The 19,222-nt window shown below is 38.7% G+C and overlaps 1 protein-coding gene across 1 annotated transcript in view; it reads right to left on the minus strand.

Annotated features, from left to right (window-relative positions):
- Positions 1 to 5,200: 5,200 nt before the first annotated feature.
- Positions 5,201 to 19,222, minus strand: part of ASZ1 (ankyrin repeat, SAM and basic leucine zipper domain containing 1) — a gene marked incomplete at both ends in the record, with an annotated part of 36,760 nt that continues 22,738 nt past the window's right edge. The window contains 6 exons of the mRNA XM_079537223.1: positions 5,201 to 5,347; positions 7,739 to 7,852; positions 8,270 to 8,375; positions 13,488 to 13,600; positions 17,726 to 17,782; positions 18,117 to 18,192. Of these exons, the coding sequence (XP_079393349.1) occupies positions 5,201 to 5,347; positions 7,739 to 7,852; positions 8,270 to 8,375; positions 13,488 to 13,600; positions 17,726 to 17,782; positions 18,117 to 18,192 (613 nt within the window). The remainder of the gene's footprint in view (positions 5,348 to 7,738; positions 7,853 to 8,269; positions 8,376 to 13,487; positions 13,601 to 17,725; positions 17,783 to 18,116; positions 18,193 to 19,222) is intronic.

Raw genomic sequence — 19,222 nt, forward strand, 5'->3', positions numbered from 1 at the left:
AAAGGTTGGAAAAGGCCACTAAAGTCATCCAGTCCATCCATCAGCCCATTGCCAGCATGCCCGATAAACTACGTTCCTCTGTGCCACAGCTACACGTTTCTTGAGCATCACCAGGGCGGTGACTCCACTACCTCCTTGGCAGCCTGGTCCAATACTTCACCACTTTTTCTGAGATTTTTCTTAATCTCAGAAAGAAATCACCCTGAATGCAACGGCGGCGCTGTCCCATGGGATGCAGAAATCTCCCCTGATGCAACTTAAGGCCTCTTGTACTATCTGTTACCTGGGAGAAGAGACTGACACCCACCTCAATGCAACCTCCTTTCAGGCAGTTGCAGAGAGCAATGAGGTCTCCCCTGAGACTCCTCCAGTGTAAACAGCCCCAGTTCCCTCATCTGCTTCCCTTAAGACCCTTCAGAACTTTGTTGCCCTTCTCTGGACACACTCCAGGGCCTCAACGTCTTTCTTGCAGTGAAGGGTCCCAAACTGAACTCCTCAGGCACAGAGGACACAGCTGCAGTCGGTGCCATCAGGCCTCAGGCTGGCACCCAAAATGAGACCACGGCCAGGGGAAAGTCCTGAGTGCTGCAGCAGGAAAATGCTTAAGCAATGTCTGTCAAGATGTGAGAATGTCCACCTGCTTCTCTTAACTTAAACAACAAACCCCAAACAAAACCAGCAACAACCCAACCACCCAACCCCACAGAAGGGCTTTCAGGGCTTTGGGCTACAGCAGCAGGATAGGTCCAGCCCAGCACAGGGACAGCCCCACAGCAGAACGGCTTCACATGAACTGTGTGCCCATGGAGCTGTGCCAGGGCCTCACGGCAACAGAAGAGTAGGCAAATCCATTCAATAAAGCATTGTCTATGTGCACAAAGAAATACCTCAATTTTCAGCCAACTTCAGTTTCTGGCGTTGAAGGAGCACGCACCTTGGTTCAGTAACAGAAGGAGAAGGTGGGGACGAGACAGCAGATCCCAGCAGGATTTGGGACCTGAGGCTGCAAGCCCCATGGCCCCCTCTGGAGCTGCAGCCAGCAGATGACTCACTGGGCTTTTCTGAGGCACCCTCCTCAATCAACAGCTTCTTTGCTCTCAGATCCCACACCGACAGCAGTAGGACACTGCTGCCATCAGGTACCCGCACACACAGAGACATCCCCCTCCCCGGCCTCTGCAGCCCCAGCTTCCTCAGCCTCCCCTCAACTCACTACCCTGAGCCCTCAGCATCCTCACGGTGCCATACCCACACCATTACTCATCCAGACAAGAGATTATGCCACGCGCTATGCAAGTGGCAACACCAAAAGCCCAGCTTCATCAGCGCATACCTTATGGGGCTGAAGTTTTTCAGCAAAACAGTGAAAATAATGTAGTTAAACCTGTACTACTACATTCATGGAGACTGTTTTCAGAAATTCTGGAGGCCTGGAAGGCTCATTTGGGAGGAATACTTAAAATCAACCCCCAAATCCTTAAGTGAAGGTCATCTTCCTACACATACCACAGCTAAGGACACATCTCAGAACTCAAAATCCCTCAGAGGGAGCCCCCAAGTCTCATTCATGAGGACCTGGGCTCCATGTTTTGTGAACTGCAATGTTTGTGTCAGGATAAGAAATGAAAATAATTTAGCAGTTATTAGAGCTGTTAAGGACAAACACCCTATTATTCGCCCGATGCCAGTACTACTTCATCTCATACCTTAACAATTGTAAGTCCTGGTATATAAAATCCAGAGCTCTGATAAGTAGAAATTTCCCAGGATAGGCAATGTCATTTCCAAATGGAATTTTTAGCAGAAACTAACAGCTTTGGGGAATGCTGGGAGAGACTCAAAGAAAGCAAGAGGAGAAGGAGCAAACCACACAGCTCACGTTCACATTTTGTCCGTAACGAGGCAGCTGGACAAGGAAAAAGGAAAAAAACGCAACCAAATGAATGCAGCATTTCTCCAAGTGAACAGAGAATGTGATTAAAGAAGCCCACTCATTTCCCATTTAAGAATGCACGTACCTAAACTTACTGTCTACTCTTTGCAACTAGAAACAATCAGGAAAAAATGGTTATGCCTTAGTACAGGCTAAATACTCCACAAGTCAAAGAGCAGAGAAAAACCCAAATCCCAGGGACAGAAAATCTCTTGTTCACATCCTGCTCCAGGATGAACAAGGTAAATGAGAAGTAGAATTCTTTAGGCCCCTTCTACAGGCTCACCCAAGGCCCTACATTTTACATAACTGCCCGCAGATGCAGAAAAGACCATTGCCTTGATGTTCACCAGCATTCAGAGCAGTTAGATATCCAACACATGGCACGGCCAAGTAGGAACCTCACTGCATCTTTAAGCAACTCTGTATCTGTAGGGCTTGGCCCCAGCTACAACCGGCTCAATCCTCCTGCTTCTCCATTTGCACTACTGTAAGAGGAAAATAACCCTTCCCAGGGCTGGGAGGCTTACCTGCCTAATGTATGCAAAGCTCTTTAGCATTTTCCTCCCATCCCCTCATAGATGTGCAAATCACTGTACCATTACTATTCCAGGATAATGACTTTAATGTGATGACTTAAAGAAGAAGGCCTCTCAGCAGGGTTATTTCCATCTAAAGGCTGCCTCACCCCGGTGCTGGCTGGGGGATTCAATTTGGACAGCATGGTTTAGGGGCCAGATTTTGCAGTAATCTCTTTGTTTCCTGCCCTATCGCAACCATACTGTGATACCCTCTCAAACAAGGAATTTGAAAAAGGCACTGGAACAACATGAAAGTGAATAAAGGACTTTGAAATTCATTGTTTAAGCCCGAGTCTGGAATCTGGAGAAAATACACTTTTTTCTCCCCTTCTCTTTAATGGTTGAGTTAGAATAAACCTTACTTATTTGGCTCTTCACATATCCTACTCACCCAGCACAATTCATTCCTGACCAGTGAAATGAGACACAGATCAAACTGCTTAGTCCAAGATCTTCACTTCTCATGTGTGATTTATGCCACTCTGAATGATGTCCTTGAACACTACAACACAGCAAAGATGCTGACGACACAAAGCCTGTATTTATCTTGGAAGTTGTCTACATGGAAGTGTCACAATTTGATGATAAACACATAAAATAAGCAATGTTTAGGACATCTTAACAAGAGCAGCTTCTCTCAAATGCAGCTTAGATTACTGCCAAAATGCACAACCCACTTCATCAATGAAGCGGTCAATTCAAGTAACTGTAAAACAAAATAGAAATCATTTAAAAGAGAAATACATTGGTTTTTTTTTTTTTTTTTTTTTTTTTTTTTTGTACAACCTAACAGAAAGAAAAAAAGAAAGCTGTCTTCTCCTTCTTTCAGTTTTAGATTCATGACATGAACTGACAGAACTAAATAATGAAATGGCACGCACAGAAGTGTAGTAGTAAAATGAAGACGTCTGGAATTTAAGCTATCATCTTTCTGCTGACTTCATGCATTTAGGAGTTCAGTACAACATTCAGACCCATGACTCATTTCTGCACAGAATATTTTATTGTAACTCTCAAACTAGAAAACATTTATCAATGAATATTATGAATTATTCTCTCCCTCCCTAGCCCCAGCATAGGTAAATTTACACTGACGACACCATTCACATTATTATAATTCAGTTAAATGCTGATAAATCTATTTTCTGGAGCAGCTTTCCTAATTAACTGCACAACCTGCAAGGTCAGCTTCAAAGGCCTGCATACAAGTGGATAATTTTTTCAGACTTGCAGGAAAAAAAAATCATTTTCATTACTGTCTCCGATGGCAAAATGTACCAGAGGCAGGAAATGCATCTCTGGAGTGGCAGCTACTTGCAAATCTTCACTGAAGTGGAGAAGCGAGGAGCACCAAAGCTAAGAATCAGAATCCTCTCCAAGGGCTGTGTCACACACACCATGTGAGTGGCTGAAATAATTCCACTTGCATAACCTACACCTTGCAAAGACAATGTGAACAAGCTTCTGACATGTAACACAATTACAACAGCAAGGAAACATACTAACACCCAAGGTAGTTTTCTCAAATCAAAAGCAGGAAACAACTGTGACAGCAGTAACTGCCTGGAGCAGCACTGGGTTTTTACCTTCTCATTACTATTCTCCAGAGGGAGCATTCAAGATGATGACTGCACACATCTCTGGGAGCAGAGCATGCTAAAGCAAGGCACACCCACTGAGTCTAATGATGGTTTTTCAGACTGCTTCTGTTTTGACTGAAGAACATCCCATCACAAACATGCAGCACTTTTACAGACATTCACTGAAGTCTACAAAAATGTGGTTTTTGTAGATGACTTAAACCAATTCCCTTTTTCTTTTCTTTTTGCAACACACTCAGTGTGGAAACTGGCTGTAAAAACAGATATTAAAGTTTTGCTGCAGAATTACCAACACCTCTAAGTGATGAAAACCTTAAGAGGAAAATTAACATGAAGCTACTGTAGTGAAAGTCCACGTCAAGAAATGCTAATATTCCTTCTAAGTTGCCTGCATTCTTATAGCAAACAATTGCTATAAATCCTGTTAGTATCCTTACAATCTTTTGTAGTGATGAAACTGATACAAGCAGACCTGAGGAAATATATCTCAGGCATAATGTGAATAGCACAGTTCAGTGGGAAATGACTTTCAGACAAGGTATCTGCAGTCCTGTGGCTGTGACAAATATACCTCATTATAAAGTTTTTGATAATCTATGCCTGAGAAAAGAACTTCTTCAACATAAAAATCACACGACACTTAATGTTTAAAAAAAGAAACAAAGCAAAGCACGCCTGCATTGCCAATTTATTTACAAGCATCCAAAACAAACAACAGCATTGCTTGCTTACGTTTACCTATGTGAACAACAGCTGAACAGGTAACAGTTGTTATAACCACAGTTAAAACAAAAACTTGTGATCATTAAGTAATAACTATAACTTTAGGGCAAAAAAAAAAAAAAACAACAAAAAAACCCACAGCTCTGATAAGATTTTGTCCCTATAGTCTATACCAGAAATAACTTTGAATCTAAAGCATTAAGGTACATTAACGCGAACAGATTTTGTTTAATCATTTTACAGCTAGATCAAAATAAGAACCAAATGTAGATGTGACTGATATGATGAAACTACACAAATTTTCACGTGAATTCAGCTCTGCTACATACACTGAGCACAAGTTATTCACAGCACTGAAAGAGTCAGCTTTTCTTTACCGCTAACTTAGTTATAAAAAAGAAAAAGCCAAACCCAAGCAACGTTACTGCTCCTATTTTTACCAATCTTTTTTCCAAGGTGAGTGATTTTTCTGAAAACACCACTAGGCTGAGGTCACTCCTCTGCTCTTCTTCCTGAGGCAGATGTTAAATCATGAAAAAAACACAACAGAAAAGGTTAGCGTGAAGGTTTCTGAAGCGTGTGATAAAGTGTAACTCTGGATTCTCAGGTCTGAAGTGCCCCTTTCTAACTGCCTTAATTAACTGCGCCTTAATTCAGTGGAAATAAATATGCACAAACCTTTATTTTATCTGATGCTCAGTGGCTCTTTATGTAACACATTCTAGAAAACAAAAATCATTTACAAACTGAATTCCTCTGGAGTGAAACATACTGCCAACATGTGCTAAAAAAATCCGATACCAAAACACTTGACCTTTAATCATCCCACATTTAAACCTTTTTTTTTGTTACTAAAATATTTTTTTTCAATTTAATTACAAGAATAACTGTTTATTGAAACAGAAAGTTAAATATGTAACACAGATCGAGCTTTCAAGACTTTTTAAAATTGAAGTGACAGGAGAAGTATCTCACAAAGGCCTGCCCAAATATCTACTGAAGTTGAGTGGAGCCTCGCCATGAAGTGCAGCAGGGCTGTCCTGCTTCCCTCCCTTACTTCATAATGCTTGGCAGGCCATCCCACTTTAAACATCACTTACAAAAATTGCATGTCATGCACTTAACACGCATTGCAAAGAAGTACTGTTATGACTAAGCTCAGCAAGTGTATGTACATCATTTTAAAAGTAATGCCTCTTATTTACTTCCACGGAAACTCCAAAAGCAATGAAGAGCACGGTAACAACACCCGATAGAGCAAATTCCCAGCTACAAAACACTATTTTTCAACATAATCACTGCCAGTAGCTGTGCATTTTCACCAGAAATGAACAAGAGCCTCTATGCTGCACTCCTAACTATCTGCACCAGTGGAGGTGGCCCAGTGCCACAGTCTCCACTGTTGAAATGCACTGCCTCACTGTGCTCACGTCTGCTGTCTGGTGTCCATGAACACTCAACAAGCAGCAATGAACATCAGCGGGTTCCATTTTTCCCCCGCATGGAGGAATTCAGTGACACAACTTTGCTTCATATGCCCTTCTATGTCAGATGCCATTCTGTCAGACTGCCCCTCTGCTGCCATCTGTCACATGGCAACAAATGTAATGGGATACTGGTGGGAAGGTTCAACCTCTACTGCCATCCCACCAACATCTGTCTCTGACTCAGGGGCTGATACAGTAAAATATTACTAACAGAGCAGCTCTGTTACCAAAGATTTAGATAAAGGGAATTAGCACGTTGCTATACAAGAGGTTTCACAGTTTCATTTAAATTCACAGTTTTCATAATAAATGTTTCAGAGCTCTCCAGTGATTCAGAAGCGGTCCATCATAAATTAAGAAATACCAAAATGCTTTGGATTGAAGTCTTCATCAGTGGAATAAATAACACGCTACAGTATTTTAATAGAACAGGAATTAGATTTTTGAAATAACTGGAAGGCTAATGTTTGTTGTCTTTTTAACAGAAGGTACAGAGCCACTATGCTACATCTTGGCAGCTACAGAATCTTAAGTATGTATGAGAGTAAGTGCAAGTAGCACCTAAACTTAGGCCCACCCCACTCCCTTACCACTGGCCTGCACCCACAGCAGGCAGATACATACATGCAGTTGACTTCTGCATATGCAAACTAAGGAACACAAACAGCTAGAAGTTCTTCATTGCAACCTCTTAAATATATTTGGTGTTAAGTGATTTATTAGGAGAAGGCTGTTATACTATGTTAGATTTACTTAAACTACAGGAAACTGCATTAGAAGCTTTATACTCAAAGTCTGAGTTCCACATGGCTTCATTTAGTAACAGATTCCTTTCTGACACTGATGCTCCATTTACTCTATTCCAGCAGCCATTCATTTTACTAGCCTATTACTTAAAATGACCCCATCTGACAAGAGCATATCATTGTGTTGGTCTGAGAAAGACTGATGTGGTGCTAACATCTAGCCTTGACCTCTCCCACCCTCTTCTTTTGTCACTCTGTGAAGTTATCTGGGATGCCTCTGATTCAATCCATAAAACTGTACTATCTTCCTTGAGAGTCAATAATTCCAAACAAAAGATTCCTTAATTAAGAAGTATTCTGAGTGGCATTTATGCCACAGTGGCAGTCCAAGCGCACAGGCGTATTTCCCACTCAATTACTTCCTGTGATAAAAAGATGGACTACACCTCCCTTTGGAGACACTCCACACAGTTTTAGAATACTTTAGATTATTTCACTTTGTTACGGAAAGGTGGAAAGCCAGACTGGGGAGTGGGAGTTGCAATGTTCAGATTGCAGCCGGTAGAAAAAGGTATCAGACATCTCACCAATGAACATCACTTTCAATACCGCACGCAGAAACTTATGTTTCTGTATAGTAAGAAATAGCCTCACTCCTCACACCCACCTTTGCCACAAGTTCGTTCAGCCTCTTAACTTCTTCTCCCAACTTTTCAACATTGCAAATCAAGTCTCTGCAAACTTCAATATATCTTTCAGTTGGTGCCCACCGCAGTACCATCTGTCAAGAGTCAAAGAGTTATTTGCCACAACGACTGTACATCATAACTTAATACAAGTTGATGTAGCATAAAAGGCAGTGTCAGAAAAAGTTTATAACTTCATTTCTGTCAGGTTTTCATTGCATGATTTATACACGACACTGATCTACTATCTTCTTTAAGCCTTTCTGGAAACTTGTCACTTGAATCACTTGAATCAACAGCAGAAACACTGAAAAGCAGATTTATCTTTAGATTTAACTTTTTGAAACAAATTTTTCAAAAAAGCCCCATGCGTTAGAGATAGAACATTGGACAGTTCTATAAAACTAAAAGTAATCAAGACAGTTGATTAGCATACACATTTGTCATTTTACAAAGGTAGGATAATGCTATTCCCCCAAACTCTAAATCATTTTTCCCCTTTTGTTGAATACCTTGTGAGAATTTTCGAGGAAGTGTTTATTTATGGTCTGCACAGGAACAGTCAGGTTGCTACACTCTTTATTTAACTTCTGAAGAAACTTGAGGCATTCATCTCCACTACCAAAATAAAACCATATGCCATTATTTGTAAAACGTTATGTCTTCCTGCAAGCTAAGTATCATCTATGCATTTTCAACACTGGCTAGTGAGCGAATCAGACATGCAATTTCACTACAGTAAAAAACCCAGTCTGTTTAATAGGGTAGTTAAACACTAACATGTAACATCTTAGCAAGCTGCACACTTTGATTGTCCATACCAATGCTCCTTCCCATCTCCTCCAGCTCCTCCCTCCCATTCTGGTAGGGCAACAAACTGTTATGCTACTCAGAATATTTAGCTACACATAGAGCTGAAAAACTATCATCCTAAAGCATTTTGGAAATGTTCTGTTAACCTCCATTTCTACTTCTCATTTTCAATCCTATTTTTATCAATGAAAACATTTCATTACCCGCTACAAGCGGTGTTTTGTACGACATTATGCATAATAACCATTATTCCTGTGCATGTGAGCACAGAGATCACAGTCTTGCAATACCAGGAACAGACAACTGAGTCAACTTCATACTGATGTAGCGGAACTTATGACTGAAGCTTATATTTTTGAGGTGGGAAAAAAAATAATCCTGGTTTATACATTGGAGCTGGGACTGAAATGGCTAGCCTACAGGCATTTTGTCTCCAGCACAGCTGAACAGTGAAGAATCTGATAATACTCTCTTGGGCCTAAGATGTGGAAATGCTTTCCTTAAAGTCTAAAATATCTGATGTTATCTACTTTGAAGGAAATGTAAACTCAATATACTCAAATGTAAGCAGGAAGATAACTCTGAAAATCAGTCTCCAAAAATTGGAGGAAAGGATACAGGAACTTAATAGACAATTTCAATGCTAAGTTTTTAGAGCAAGCTATAAGCCATCCAGGTGAATAACATCAGGACCAATATAAAAGACTATTTCAAGCGGATACTGCTCTATCACAGAACCTCATTACATTTACTGGAGAATCCATGCAAACGGATTCAAAGTGCAACGCTCCTCTTCTCCCTACTGCCATCTGCTACTGAATCCAAATTCAACACACTCACACCCTCTTACCTGCATGCCTCCTCCAATGGCAAAAAGGTCTAAACCCAATGTGCCAAGCACCTAAACTAAGCCACAAACCTGTGTGGTGCAGGTGCCTAAAAAGAGGCTGGATTTGGCTCACAGAACCTTTTCATTCAGCTTTCAACTTCTTCCCATGACAACGCATACTCCAATCAACACTGATCTGCTTGGCAAAACATTTACTTCCTAAAAACAGCTAAAAACCTGGGGCCTGATATACTGTAGTATCCAGATAAGCAGAAATAAGCAAGAGTGGAGACTCAACTCTTAAGGAACGACTCTCCATCAGGAAAGAAGTGTGTCAACAAAACCAGAACAAAGTTCTCACAGGGCATTATCCACAGCTAGGACTGCACTCTTTTTTATAACTTGCTTTAGAATAATTTCTTTCCTAAAATTTTCATTTTATATTTGTTGAAAGTATCTCCACTTTAAGCAGCTGTTCCTTTGCTCTAGATCTCAGCTTCCAAAGCAGAGCCAAACATTCTGCCAGCCCTGTGAACAGTCAACTCTGCACCTAAACCTCAGCACCAAGTTCCAATCTTCTAGTTTTTCTTGGTGGAAGATGCAAACATCAAATCCAGCTCCTGCGAATTCACCACCTAATCAGTCTGCATAATGACAGTACAGCAAGTTCAGGCAGAGAAAAATGAAAAGATGTAATGCTTCACAAACACAGTAATCCAGTTTAAAAAAAAAAACACAGAAAATTAAGATAACATAAAGCATTCAATAATTTTGAAAACACACCCTGTAAATGTAAATCTCTTCCTACATCATATAAATCAATCGGGATTTCAAGAATGAGCTTTTAATGCATCATTCAATTCTGGTGTAAGACGATTGTGAGCGAAGTCTCCACTGCAGCTCAGAATGTCTGCGATCTGCAACAGTGCCCAACAACCAAGACCTCACCACTTCAAACAGAAGCATCAACAGGGGTGCTGAAGACTGAAAACCAAGATTGTTCAGAGTCTGACATGAAGAATTGGAAATGAGAAAGCCTACTATTTTTATATATTAAATTACTATTTATTTCAGAACAATATAACAATTATATTTAAAACCAACACTAAGCAAACTAATCACGTCTAGAGGTAAGAAGTTTCTCCCATGGTACTTCAACTGAGTCACTCATGAAAACTTTCTTCTACTTAGAAAGATAACTTACTAGCAAGCTAGAATCAGTTATGGCACCTTCTGTCTTGTCAGAAAAGTTATTTTTGTTGAGAATGGTTCTAGAACTCCTACAGTAAAGCACTGTAAATATTTTTCCAACATTACGCCTCATACTTCTTTATTATACAAATAGAAATTCCATGAAAATATATTTAAGAACTATCTGCTGCAGTGATGTTATTTCCATTTGGAAATATCTGGAAACAAAAATAACATTTTCAAAAAACTCATCACTTTTTAAAAAAATTAATAGCTGTCAAAATACCAGTGGCTAAACGCTGCTGGACAGTCTGCGAGTTTATAATCAATCAGTTCAACATTTTCTACTATGTTAGTTTTTTTATGACTTAATGACTGATCTTCCTTCTCAAAGAATGACTTTGAACAAATGGCAAGTAAAATCTTTATATAAGAGCAGGTAAACAGAGTATGATTTTAGACTCAAGGTCAGATTCCTGAAATACATGTCAAGCCATTTTTTAGAAAGCTATGCAGTACTCGCCTGAACTGAAGTGCTGTCATATTTTTTTGTATTTAAGTCTTCAATTACTTTCTGGTTTTGTGATCTATATAGGTTTCAAGATTTTTTGTGTGTGGTATTTCGTGTGGTACTTAGAATTCTATAGGATGATCATGTTACTGGTGTGTAAGACTGTACCTGAGTGTTTGCTTCCACTCCCTGCTCCTCATACACGCCCTGAACTAATTTTTTCTATTATTCCACTTATTTCCCATTTGATCTTTTTTAGCTGTCTTGCTTGAGTGTGTAAACTAAATACCACTTGCTACGGGCCAATGTAAAAAAGCATACATTTCTAACATAAAACAATGTGTGAAGCTTGAACTGGTCATCTTAAACTGAAACGAATGATCCCTTGATGAAGAATCAAAATCATTTTCCAAAAGTGCCTAGCTTGGACACAGGAACCCAGATGACCAGTCTGCTGTCTCAGCTCAACAGCAAAGCCTCCATTTTAACAGGAAAAGCCCAGGTGCTGCCAGAAAATACGGATGTTATGATGCTTTGTACCTTCTTACATGCCAGAACTTTAGCTCTCTGGTCTTGTAGCACACCTGCTAGTTTGCACCTTAATTCTCTTTCGGAAGTAAGTGCTTGCTTTGACAGAGAAATCTCAGAAACAAGTAGGCAGTACCAAAGTCCTGCAATAAAACATGAACACCTGGCTCTCCCAGCTCACCTCAATCTTTCAGGTGTTTCCCATTTCAAGAGCCTTACGCGCCCTCTCATCCCACAGTTCAAACTTGGTATCACGGCACAAAAATCTAACTCAAAAAGCCTGCAAAGACTTTTTTGTATGAACACAGTAATGGTTACAGAAACAGGCAGAGTGCCAGCGTCAGAAGCAATCAGTGTATTTAAGAGTGATTAAACAGGAGTGGAGAATGCAGTAGACAGAACCACAACATGAGGGTTAAAGCACAGTGTCACCGTGATTCAGCTGCCTCCAGAGGATGGATGGCGACATATACAGAAAGCACTTGAACCCTAGCACATTCTTCAGTCCAACTTACAATACAATGTCAAGTTTAGCCTCCACATAAGGCAGACAGGTCTCTCCAGAGTTCTGGAGAAGAAAGAAATAGCTAAGAAAACTGTCAAGCCACTACTCAAGAGACAAGATGTGGGCTTCAAGCACTTCCCTATACACACACTTTAAAGAGGAACTACACTCACTTTTCTAGATAGAAGAAAATTATGTAATGAACAGATCGGATACAAGGAGGAGTCTGTCACAAGTCCTGTGCAATGAAGATGATAATGCCACGCAACTGGTGATGAGAGTAGGAAGAGAGAAATCTAGCACACAGAGCCTAACTCGTGAGGCAGCTACAGCATGGGGATGGTGCAATATCTCCTAAACAGAGCAGTCTGACCCAAGCTGAACAAAGATAGTACAGCTAACAAAGGCTTCTGAAAGGCAAACCACAGTTCTGTGCTGAGATCTGTTTTCTAAGTATCCAAGTGGTCTCACTCTTCGGAAACAATTCTATGGCTCTGGAAAGTAACATGAAAGAAGGTATGAACACAGAATCTAAATCCAAATCCACAGCTCTCTTCTAGATAAAACATTCACACAACAAAACAGAAGGATAAGAGGTTTAAGAAATCTTAAGACACCTCTACCCTTACTACATTCTTCTTTTTGTGGCAGACACAGGAACTGCTCTACGAGCACCTAGGAGACAGGTAAAATTTAATAATACTGTTTCTAGAAAAACACGGAATCCAGAAATCTACATGAATTAGACAGACACAGACAGGTAGTTAATTAATCAGTTGAAAATTAAGCCCATATGCAGAAATAATATACACCTCTGCCTCCTACTTTTTAATTGCATTTTACTCTCATATTTGATAGCAGTACTAACAATCTGTCTTGTCTACAGACACAATGGAGAATTACACAGGCCATATTGTTTAGAGTTTGAAAGTGTCAGTGATGCTCTTGAAGCATGGGTAAGCAAACAGAGCAAGCTTATCAGAACAACTAAAGAACGAGTTAATATTGGAGCCAGAGAAGTCGCTTGATATAAACACACCTATTGAAACGTGCACAGCAGTGCAGGTCTGAGATACAGATAAAGAATTCATCACTCAAAGATGACCAAAATAATGGCATAAGAATTGCAATATAACTGATAAAAAGATTCCTACAGCAGGAAGCTGTGCTTTTAATTTTATTTGTATAAAATGCACCTACTTTCATTCCTCACGATCCACTAACAGGCATCCCATGAATGTTTATGCATAGGATGAGGTGCCAGAGAATCTAAATTTCATGCTATAGAAAATACTGCAGTTACCTTAAATAGTTTGCATTCCAGTTTACTTTCCATAGAAACATGGTTATTACCTGACTTCCAGATTTGCTAATTCAGAAAGGTCTCTAAATCTTGTTTCTTCCACTTGCAGCTCATTAATGGCATCTAGGAGTTTCTGTTGATCTACAGGATTTGTAATACCTATCTAAATTCAAAAAGTAATTTCAGACATATGATTTAGTTTTAACACGTATTAAACATAAAACAGTTCAGTACTGCTATTTTATGAATTTATAATTAATAGTCAAAAGAAGTTACATTTAAGTAATCAACTATGTATGTTATTTCCAAAGGAAATTAGAATTAAAAAAAAAAAAAAACAAAAACATGATAACAACAGAAAATAAGACAAGAACCAAGTAGGAGCCAAACTGATCTTGCACAGGATACTCAAAAATCTGGGTATTAAAAAACATTAGCAGTAGTTTTTATAAGTACCCCCATGCTAGGATCTTATGCTTCACTAATTCAGAATCATCTAAACCATCTTACAGTAAGAAACAACTAATCATCACAACAGTGATACAGTGTTAATAGTTCACATTATTTTTTTTCTGAGCTAAGTCTGCATCAAATTGTAAATTAGAAAGAAAGAGTCCAAATTACAAGAAGGCTTTTATGTACTTTTGGACATGTATTTTATTTCTCCTCTGTTTAGGGAAACCTGTCTTGCAAAGTATCATACCTCTTTCAAAAACCTTATTTTTTCAAGAGTTTTGTGGTACTATCTAGTATGAATTAATGTTTTCTTACTGTTTACAAAACAAAGTGAGATCTAACAACTGCCATCTCATGACACAGTAGTAAGCTGATCTGTGAGCAGCAAATTTAAGTACAATCAGAAAAATCAAGTGAACTCTTCCAAGGTCAGAGCAGGAGTTACTCCTGAATATTAAATCTGGCCAAAGCGAGAACTATTACGATTGGAACTGATTTTGATTCATCTTCCCATTCCTTGAACAAGCAAATAAGGATATAGCTTTCTCATCAGTGCATCAGACACATGTTCTAATTTGGGTTCCTACAAATAAAAGATAACTACATCGTTCTGTGAACAGATCAGTTGACTGAGCACTCACACAACACCTTGTAGATATGCCTTGTGAAGAAAGAACTGTCAAAGAAACTGTCAAAAGTCTACCATTAGCACAGCACTTTTTGAATTGAGAAGTACTAGGTGCAGAACTTGAGAAGAAAAGGACCAGTCCAAACCTCTTTCCAAAGCAGACAATTTTCTTTTCCAGACCACTTATGCTGAACAGGAAAATTTAGCCACAATCTGACCATTCATGCAATGATGAAATGGAACAAGATGCGTGTGTGAATGGAACATGAACAGTCTGTGAAACCCTTCTTCTTCCTCATGGATGAGAAAACTTTTAGGCTAGTAATTGTTCAGTTATACTCTGCAGTCTACACAGTGCAACTACTATTTTTTAAGTGGCCATATGTCTAAGAAAGAAGTGCTGTATATGGATTTACTTATATCTGTAGAATAGACTACACATAGTCCAGATTTTTATTTCAGGTACGTAGACTTACTTTGTTTTTACTTAGGAATAAAGTAAAATGAAAAAAAAAAATAGCTAAAAACTTGCGTACCAGCATTAACATTCTCTGTCATCCTTCAGACAGAAATAATAGAAGGTGAGTAACAGATTGCCTCAAGTGAAAGATGGCATGCTTCTCAGATAACATACCAGTGAGGTTATATATGAACTCTTTGTCATGTTGCCCAAATGGTCACTATTTTTTATTCACTTTATTTTCTGCCAAGTATAAAATGTTTTTTTGTGTGTGGGAAGGTGGTCAGAGGAAGGAGAGTCTTGGCACTGTGATACAGAAGTATGCAGACTAGATAACTCTCCAATGATGAAGTTAAACTCCTGGCTTATATTTTGATGTGTCAAATTTTTACTACACATTCTCTAATCTGAAGAAGATGCCAATTTCTCTTCTAATAAGCTAACAGACAGTGAGACAGGAATTTTGTCAGTTCAAAACACATCAAGTACTCATGGCACTGCCTTATGAGACAAATACTCAAAAAAACATGCCTCTCCTCCAGTAAAAAAAAAAATAAAAATCTAAGTGTCACAAGAAGAACAAGCAGACAAAAACCTCCAAATGTTGTATAGACTTGTCCCAGTATACTGAGCAGACATGTCTCAGTATGGAGCAGTTTATAACTTGAAGGAATGCAAGGATTTCAACTTGAAAGAGTCATTGTTTAGGCTCTGTTGTAGAATACAGATAAAGATATTTACAGAGAAAATATCTTCCCGATATAGTTTGATGGAGGAAAGTGTCTCATGTTAGTGACAGGATTTTTTCTCCAGTTCCTTGGATAAAAAGCAGCATGGTTCAGAGGCATCCGTCAGAAGTCATCGTTAATCTTTGCAGTAATAAGATCCAGGCTATTTAAAAGAGCTGGCTGTTAGTGGAAGATCTGCCATCGCACCAAAAACTTTCAACTCTGTTATGAGAAAACAGATTAAATTTTTTTCTACCAGCAGTAAGGGGAGAAACTGTTAGCAGAGCTCTAAAACTATAATCAAGAATTGATGATAACTTATGAAATGGTAATAAGCCAGGTGTGCGATGTTATTTTTTAAATTCCGACTTGAAGACTAATTAATTTACGTCCATGCACAAAATATGACTTATTTTCCAGGCACTGTTTTCTGCTGTTGCCAAGACAAGATGCAAAAAAGAATCCTGCTCCTAGAGAAGTTGTCTTCCTGAGCAAGAACAGCCAGCCCAAGCATCATTCCAGACTGTCCTTTGTATTAAGGAATTCCAAACACATCTGAACACTGAAAGAGAAGTTATCAGTTTGCGTGAAAAGTATTTTGTCTCATCAGTGAAGCTGAAGTATTTTAAGTAAGGCTCAGCTATTCATTTCAGTCCATAATACTCTCCCCTCCTCCAACGCACCCTGGACAAAACAAAATAAAAATGATTACATCAAAACAGGTGGTGAATTTTAATGCATACTCCATCAGATTTGCAGTTCAGTGCAGACATGAGAGAGAGCAGTTCACAGTCATGAGGAGAAAACCACAAAAATCTCTTAAGAGTGAAACCCCTGTAAAGGGGGGCTTTAAGGAATCAAATAAAGCCCACACTGGGACACTACGATCCACACAGGTGCTGATATGCCTTGTAATATTTATGTCTAAATCAACTCTTAAAAAAAATCTTGATTGATAAAACTCCCTATACATGAACCCTCTGAGAATACAGGTATTTCTGAGCTCTGTCAAAACACTGAAAATGCTAGCTCAGTGACAAGACAAATCTCCACGCAGGACAGCCTAGTGACATCAGCTCTGAAGGAACACCAATATCCGCAGTTACGTTTTGATTGCTGCTGCTGGAATACATGCCTCCTTGGTACCACGAATGTTCTGGCACTGTTCCAGGGTAAAACAACTGGTTATCCAAACCAGAATAGAGGGGAAAAGAAGCTGACACTTAGGATGTACATAGACAGCATGAGTAGCAGGTCTGAAGGAGCTAACTGAACAAGGCCTCTCTGGTAACCTGGACCGGGTAGAGACCGCTCAGAAAAATGCTGCAGCCTGAAGTACCTGTGCCGCACCAAGGAGACTCTATAGCACAATTTCATTTTGGCCTCTTCCTTCAAGTGAACAAAACCTTTCATTTTCCAGAGCAGTAATTTCAGTGAGGAGTTTAAGGAAAAAGCTACTGCCCTATTTCTATTACAAACTAAAACTTTATAAAAACGTACCAATTTCTCCTGGACAAGGGTGAAATACCGAGCTTCCCAAATGCAGTAGGCTGCAAGAAAGATTTTTTTTTTTAACTTAAAAAAAAAAAAAAAAAAGAAAAAGAAAAAATGACCACCTTTAAAATGGATACATAGGATTATCTGCTGCTTATCCTAGCAGTGATCTGCATTCAGGGAAAACACACATCATAACGGTGGCAGTAACTAAAATTCAAAATTGAACTATTTCCCGCTCACCCCAACTCCCACTTCATTACAGCAAAGAAACAGAGGGAACCTCCACAGTCAGACGCAGGCAAAGACGACCTGAGAATTCACCTCACAGAATTGAAGGCAGGTCTGTCAGATTACACAAAGAAGTCATCTACATTTACACAAAAATTGAAGAATTTGTCAAAGATTTTGAGAGCAGGTCTTTAAAGATGACTTTTTATAATGGTTAGATATTAATAAAGGTAACATACTGAAACCATTTCTGAAAAAGAAGAAAACAATTTTTGAATTTTTTAAACTAACCTGTATCATCTCTTCTTTTTCCATGGTCAGAAGCTGCCATAAGTATACATCTCTGTCCTACATAAATTAAAGGATTTTCTGTCACCAAAAATAGTTTCAAAAGAAAACAATGTTTTCATTATTTTTTTTTCACGTACACTTTACTTCAGTTTTCATAAACAAAAACAATGACACCATGTATCTAAGAAAAACAAGTGTCCTCCAGTTGAGAAATATCACATTGTGACTTATGCTCAAAATCAAAATTAAGCAATCCAGTCCACTGCAGTGGACCTTTACACTTCAAAGGTGAAATTTCACTTAATACATTTACTTAAATAAATGTAGAATTTATTTTGACATTTATGGTATGTTTCACGAAATTATAGATAGCAGACACATTATATCTTACCTTCAATAATCCTATTATGTGTTCTAGACCAATACCATGTAAAAACACTTCCATGGCATCTAAAGTTGAACAGGAACTGTAAATACATTCAATAAAAGTTCAAAATGAAAACAGAGGAAATTAAAAACAAAGCAAAAATACATCCAAAACAAAATGCTACAGAAGAAATCCCAGACTGACACTAACAGATCTAAACCTCTACATTTTTACTGATAGTCTCTTGTAAGCATCATAAGGGTAACTTATAAAATTTTTTTAATTGCATTTTTGGTCTAGTGAGTAGAACTGACCATAAACAGAACTGCTATTATAAATGAAAACCAATAAGTAGCAGAACATTTCAACGCTTGAGCAACACGAGGACCTCAAAGTTGCTCACAAAAGCCTGAAAAATCTGGAAGTGGTGTTAAGGAACATAAAACTGTGCATTCTTATCAGCTGATCATCATACAAACCGGAGTCAGCCCAAAGTTGCTACTCTATCAGTTCCATTTAAATCAAAAACAGTTATAAAAAAAAACCAGGAATGCCTATTTTGAAGACAGCAGAGATAAGTCTGATAAGAAATTCACTGTCAGAAGACTACTGTTCAGAAGGTAGACAAAAGAAACAGTGAAACTCATTTTAAGTTCTGAGCTCAACATCAGGTAAAACATCAGTCTATTCTTCAACCTACTAAAAGATAAAAAGATGAGAACAAAAGTCCAAACAATCAGATGAACAACTGTAATGAACATAAGAAAAAAGTAGATCACATAAAGTGCAAAAAAACTACTGCAGTTGCTATAACAAACCTTTGCCGAAACCAAATTAAGAAATAGTTTGCTCTCTTGTTGTAGGCCCCCCCCAAAAAAATCAAGGTTTGCCTTCTTATCCTGTCAAAGACTAAAATAAGTTTCTACTCTCAAATTGGCAGAAAACAAAACAAATAATATTAAGAAAAATTCTTTGAAAATAGTTCAGAATGCCTAAGAAAACATTTCAGGTTTGCACACTGAGAATCTTGAAAATTCCAAGGATTTCTGCTATTTTGGTACATTTAACCCTTCACAAGGTATAGGCATTCTAAATCACCTAAGGAAGAGTTAATGCAGCTTCCACTTCAT

The sequence above is a fragment of the Tetrao urogallus genome (genome assembly GCF_951394365.1).
Source record: "Tetrao urogallus genome assembly, chromosome: 1".
Taxonomy (NCBI): Eukaryota; Metazoa; Chordata; class Aves; order Galliformes; family Phasianidae; genus Tetrao; species Tetrao urogallus.